The sequence below is a fragment of the Lycium barbarum genome, chromosome 1 (assembly GCF_019175385.1).
Source record: "Lycium barbarum isolate Lr01 chromosome 1, ASM1917538v2, whole genome shotgun sequence".
Classification (NCBI taxonomy): domain Eukaryota; kingdom Viridiplantae; phylum Streptophyta; class Magnoliopsida; order Solanales; family Solanaceae; genus Lycium; species Lycium barbarum.
Genome location: NC_083337.1, coordinates 163418957 through 163425554, shown reverse-complemented (window position 1 = coordinate 163425554; position 6598 = coordinate 163418957). Strand labels below are relative to the sequence as shown.

At 35.6% G+C, this 6598-nt stretch overlaps 1 protein-coding gene across 3 annotated transcripts; it reads right to left on the bottom strand.

The window, feature by feature from the left end:
- Positions 1-489: 489 nt before the first annotated feature.
- LOC132603872 (putative B3 domain-containing protein Os03g0621600) lies at positions 490-4189 on the bottom strand. Of its 3 annotated transcripts, none has more exons than XM_060317178.1 (6): positions 3933-4189; positions 3111-3169; positions 2829-2983; positions 1502-1784; positions 1263-1381; positions 490-919 (listed from the first exon to the last, which is right to left on the bottom strand). In XM_060317178.1, exons 3-6 carry the CDS (start codon positions 2916-2918, stop codon positions 683-685), a joined length of 729 nt encoding a protein of 242 aa, XP_060173161.1. In that variant the 5' UTR covers positions 2919-2983; positions 3111-3169; positions 3933-4189; the 3' UTR covers positions 490-682. The 3 variants fall into 3 exon arrangements, with proteins under 3 accessions (XP_060173161.1, XP_060173157.1, XP_060173148.1); XM_060317174.1 differs by having other exon boundaries at positions 1502-1808; positions 3288-4187; XM_060317165.1 differs by having other exon boundaries at positions 1502-1808; positions 3933-4186.
- Positions 4190-6598: the final 2409 nt, after the last annotated feature.

Sequence of the window (6598 nt, the reverse complement as noted above, 5' to 3'; positions counted from 1 at the left end):
CACGCCGTTCGTTTCTTATTTACCCCTTTTTTTTTCTTGGGTCCTGCCAGTATTTGCTTGGAGAATTTGAGCTGTTTAGTGTGAATCAAAAATCAAAATTTCAGTAACTTATTGTTTTAGTTCTTCACATATAATATTTGGCAATTTAGGCGTATCTCTTTAGTTTTCCTCATGCTAAAGCCATAAACCAAAGTACAAAAACAAAAACTACAATAGTGTTGCAGCCAACTCATTATAAAGACCGCAGTACCCTTCAATTTTACATGAACACACATTAATTTAATCTTCTAATAATTTTAACGAATTTGTAAATATTGTTGTTTCCAAAAAGGATATGTAGTTATTTGTAACGTCTGAGACACTTTTATCATATAAGCCTACACAAGTCTTGAGTAAACTGTAAGAACAAATTCTTATCAAGAGAATATACAATATTTCAGATTGAAAGGAGTGAACTTTTACAGGGCCAAAGAGAGGAACTCCAGGTAGTGGATAAGAAGCTATGTAAAGCATATATCACATCATTGATAGAATGCTAGCTGTAAATTCATTGATTTAGATTTCTGGTACATCAACCTTTCTATTACAACCTCTCTCTCAAGTAGAAATATTTTACCCAAACATTAAGGTGAATGCTCACAGAGATTTTGCCTATATTTTTATGACTACTTTACTTGGGCTATCACATAATGCGAACTTTCAGTATGAACTTCTCCTCATCAATCAGCTTAAAACGGCAAACATCTCCAACACGCAAAGCATTATCGCATATAAATTTGCGTATCCCTTTCCGAATTTCCAGTCTATCATTGGACAGAACATTAACGGGCCAACTAGCACTGCCAACTTGAAGAATAGCCACAAGTGGTTGCTCCCTCTTCGAGTATCTATATCTATTGCCAAATGTAGCAGGAAAATTCTGCATAAGTATGTACATTCACAAACATGTTCAGAGTTCAGACACAATACACATTTAATAATCAAGTGATCAGTAACAAATGCTATGAATTAAAAAGACTACAACAAGTATAGAGAACTTCCCATCATCATTCGAAGTATATTTAACTACTTCAAGGGATTTTAAGTTGGCAGATAGTTAGCGTGCAAAACTGGCTTGAAATTGCTGCCAGAATTTCTTTGGGAAGCTCAATATTGTTTGCCTTTCCAGCAGTAAAGCTGTGTTTTAATGAATGACTCGTTCGAGAATAGATTGCTTTTAACGATTTATGCATACACAAAGTATTTGGGACTAAAAAACTTACCATGCGTGCTCTTTTTAAGTGGGATGCCATAATGACAACTTCGAATGAAGTGACTGAAGCAACCAAGTGACCTGATCCATTAAGTGTTTGATCAGCTGGCCGAGCAACGATAGCTTTCTCTGCACCAGTTGCTTCTTTGTAAGTTGACTATTTTTGGACTTGGACTTTATAGGTTAAACACGGAGACAAATGTGTTGCACCGAACTACCAAAAAATGTAAGATCTTCAAAGAAACTTACCCTGCGCATTTTCTTCATCCAGTGGAACTAGCTTAGACTCTTTGAGAGGAATTACGTCCTGCTTCAAGCTGCCGTTTTTCCCATATATTTTAACATAAAACTTCGAGTTTCCAGCATAGGAAAATGTTAGAAACTCTCCAAATTCTAAATTATTTTCTTGCACAAAATCTGGCCAGCCTCCCTTGAAAAATAAATCACAGTCATTCTTTTCCACAGCAACAGTCCAAGATCTCGCTGCAAGATCTTCAAGCACAGCGATCGAAGGAATATCTCCATTGAAAAACTTCAGAAAGGCAGGTGGAATTCTCTTTTAAAAAAAAAAAGGAGACACAAAACTTATATAACTTCTCTTGATTTCCGGTGCCAGAAAGTTGTTGCAATATAAACAGTGTACAATAAGACAAGAAATGCTTTAATACAAATCAAAGTACAATATACTAGGGTCATAATCCAATGATCCAATCTAATCTTCTAAATCTAGGGCCATAACCACCATTAGATCGTTTATTGTTTCATCATCCACTCTTAAGTCCGTAAGGAAGTATTAAATTGACATTCCCTTTGCAGATACATCTTTAGCCCTTCTTTAAATATTTCCAAACCATATTTAATCCTAGTTTCTCTGCAATTATATGACTGTAGATTGCACTAAATGGATTTATTTATCTCTTATATACAGTAATAGACTAAACAGACAGAAGGTTGGATTAAGTTGACGTTCAACTGGTGGAAGGCTCCTTAACTTCATCGAAATTATCTTAATACAACCGAATACACTAATGCATATCATTCTGAAACACCTTTGTTAGTTATTTCTCCAAAATCGTATTCCTAGAAAATCTTATACGATTAGTGCAAGTTCTATTTTGATGCAACTTACACCACCCAAAGAAATACTCCCTGAGTCCCAATTTAAGTGTCTTACTTTCCTTTTTGGTTTGTCCCAAATAGTTCCTCTTTCTATATTTAGTAAGTTGACAATTCAAATATACTAAATGATAAGTTTAAAATCATAAGACTCAAAGGACATCTTAGTACATTATACACATTTTTAATTTAGAAACACCTATTCAAAAGTGTCTTTTTATTTCTTAAATTTTATGCCCCCAGTCAAATTACGACACTTAAATCGGGACGGAGGAAGTACTAAACCAAGAAAGACCCTTTCCTTTTTGGGACAAAGTATCACAAATTCTTGCATTACTGATTCATCTTTATACATCAAAACTTTGACAACATTTTCCTCATTTTGAAGATAGTGTGTAAAAGAATCATTAGTCTTTTTTTTTTTTTTCCGTAAAACTTGCAAAGGGAAAGAAAAGATTACCAGTTGCGGATAGCATATTTCAGGGTAATAAATCTTAAAGAACTCAGGAAGGTCATGAGGGATAAATGCATGCTCCATTGGTGTCACCATTTTGTTTGTTCACTTTCTGTCTCTGTCTATATCTTAAAGTTAAAAAAACCCGAAGATTGGCTCAACTGCAAAACAACAAAGAAAAAGAGAGGTAAAAGAATCAGTAATAAAAAAATCACATATACACACTGTCAACAGAATACGAAGAAAATGGAGAATACAAATGGGCAGTAAAGATAAAACGAAACTTACCTCTTACTGTAGTTCACTTTCTTTCTCTGGCTAAATCTTGAAGTTAAAGATTGGCTCAACTTTAAAACAACAGGAAAAAAAAATCAGTAGTTAAAATAAGAAAATCATATGTACATTGTAAAGAGAAGAGGAAGAAAATGAAAACAAAATGAGCAGTAAAGATTAAACAAAATCTACCTCTTAGTGTAGTTCACTCTTGATTTCTGGTTTTCGGTACAAAGAAAAAGAAATTTTCGTTTGCTAAGGAGAAGGGGGAATAGGGTCGACCCGTTTAGGATCCGAATAACCTCTCTCCTTCTTATAATCTGCCTCCCGAGGTGTTTGGGATTTGAAAAGCATGCAGGGAGTCAGTTGATTTTGGCATGGGATGATGATATAAAGAGGTTTCACCAAAATGGGCACAAAGAAAGAACGGAAAAGGGCTAAAATTACCGCTAAACTTTGAAAAATAGTTCATTCATACTCTTCGTTATACTATAGGGTCAATTATACTCTTATCGTTATACTATGAGGTCAATTGTACCCTTAACCCAAACGAACTGTCACGTGTCATCATCCTAGACGCCCAACCCATTTCCCCCCAAATAATTATTTACCCACCAAATTTAACCCAACCCGATCAGAATATAACATTTTCACCCAAAATTATTATGACCCAACCCAACCATATACCCGTTATTCAAATAACCCTACAATTCTCTCTCTCTCTCTCTAAACTATGTTATAAATTCATAGAAGCTAACAAGTCTAGCATATCACTCAAATTAAAAATAATATTTCCTTTTCTCCAGTAATACAAATTACGAATAGATCTACTCTTACCCAAAGATATATGTTCTTTTTTCTTTAAAACACCTACAGTACGGGTAATGCATAAAGGGATTGATATTGAAGTCTTCTTTTGATTCCTTCCCGCGTTCAATGACCTTCAGTAGATGTTTTTGTTTTGTGAGGTCGGCGGCGGCGATTTACTGTGGGGAGAGAGGTCGGAGATGGTATAGTTTAGAGAGAGAGAGAATGTAGGGGATAGTGTAGGGTTATTTGAATAAGGGGTATACGGTTGGGTTGGGTCATAATAATTTTGGGTGATATATTATATCCGGGTCGGGTTGGTTTAAATTTGATGGGTAAATAATTATTTGGGGGGCAAATGGGATGGGCGTCTAGGATAATGCCATGTGGCAGTTCGTTTGGGTTAAGGGTATAATTGACCTCATAGTATAACGGTAAGGGTATCATTGGCCCTATAGTATAACGACGGGTATGGATGAATTATTTTTCAAAATTCAAGGTAATTTTGGCCCTTTTCCGAAGAAAGAACGAGAAAAGGTGAAGGCTAAACATGAAAAGGACGAAAGCGACGTATTTCGTGAATGGGGAAAGGAAGAGCACATACAAGTCATTCGAGCAAGGGCTAAAATGATCCCTCAAACTTTATTTAATCCCTCAATTTTGCTAGAATGGCACATTTTTTATCTCTCTAGCGGAACCGTTTAAAAATTAACGGTAGGGACAATTTTTCCAACGAATTTCTATCCCCTTTCTTGATTGATGCACAATTTATTTCTTCATGCCTTCTTTATTTCTTAGGATAAAGGAACCAAATCCTTTTAAAACCATAGCTGATTGACCAGATTTATATAACCTCGTTCAAGTTTCTTGAATAATCTGAAATTCTGAGGGACCACGACGCTGGGTCCTCTTGAGCCGAGCATCTTAGCTGACTATTTGCAAAAATGGGTTTTGGATTCGTAAAGAGATCGATTTGATGGATGGAATACAAGAAGAGACAGCAAAGGATGATCTTTTAAAACCAACATATATTTGCTCAAACAGATATTTCCTTCCCTGCCCCAAAATAGTTTCCACGTGCATGGCTTGTTGCAATTAGTAGTCAAGCAAACCGAAATCAAATAGTCAATAAATAGTTTCCAAAGTTACTTTAAACTTCATATGCTTTGTCTTCACTTGCCGACATAACAAAAACTAAATCAAAATCAAATAAGGAGTTAATAAAAGTATCTCCTTGTAACACCTCGTGTATTCGGGCTAAAATTTGACTCGTAAGACAGGGGTATAATGAACCCAATTTGAGTAGTGTATAAATGGTGTTTGAAACCCAATCAATACATGGGAAGAGTCCTTGAGCAAAGTAAAGTCGGAAGCTACCCTACGGAGCGTGTTTTCAAGTGAGTTTGCACCATGTCTCAATTAAAATGAGTATACGGAAAACTGTGTAAGGAATTTGGGAAAATTTCCGTCTTGAAAGTTGTTGATCTTTGAAATAATTTTCCAACGGTATATTATGGAGGTCAAACAGACATCTGTACAAAAAGTTATGCCCGTTTTACTAAAACAGTGTTCTGTCAATATACAGTGGAATCTACGGGCCGTAAAAATTATACGGGCCGTAGATTTGGGCCGTAAAACTGGTCCAGAAAGTCCAAATCACTGTAATTGATTTACAGTGGGATCTAAGGTCCATAAAACTTTTACGGGACGTAAAATAGGGCGTAAAATGGATCCAACAGCAATTTTAAAACTTCGTTTTAAGGCTTTTTCACTTCATTCTTCACACCCCCAAGCCCTAGAACGACCTTCTATTCTCTCCCATCATCAAGAACACCAAGGTAAGCCTATTCTAATCATTCCAAGTCAATTTTAATACATATCCTTGTAATCTAAACAAGAAAACATCATTCCTAAACTAGGGTTTTCAAGAAAACCCATCTCAAGGTTCAAGAACTCAAGATTTTGGAAATCTTCTTCAAAGTTAAAGTATTTAATTCAAGTTTGGAGTATTACCAGATATGTAAAGTTACTATCTACGTGTGGGAACATCATTGTTCTGCCTCACGCCTCATAATCCACAAATTATTATTCTTTATGAAAACTAGGGTTTCTATACAATGCTCATGATAACCCTAGGTCCATGTCCATGATTATATTATGTATGAATTGTTATAATTCCATCATTGAGTTCTTAATATTTTTTTATGATTATTAAGAATCTGTCTGTAATCTATGAAAACCCCATATATCCCATTCCATGGGTTCATGCATGCTAGTTTATGATATATTATGCTATTTTCGAGAAAATACTATACATGTTTTACAAGTTCATACAAGCAGCTATAATTCATGATATCCATGTACAAGCAATTTATATTCATGGAAACCATGGGGCAGCAAGTGCCACTTATTTTACATGTCCATGTTTTTGGGAGTTGCTTTAATTACCGAGGAGGGCTTCAGATAGCCTGAAACTACATAGCCACCGTAGGATGAGGATCGCTCCACCCATGTCCGGACGATCTCTCATTATGACTGGATCCTTTCATAATATTATTAAACCTCATGTCCCTGGCAAGGTATGAGTGTTCTGCTGGTAGGACGCAAGTACCAGATGTCATACCCCATTTTAACCGGGTTAAATTAGAAGTACAACATATTGGTGATTCCTATTTGTTGTTTATTTTTAAGGAGTC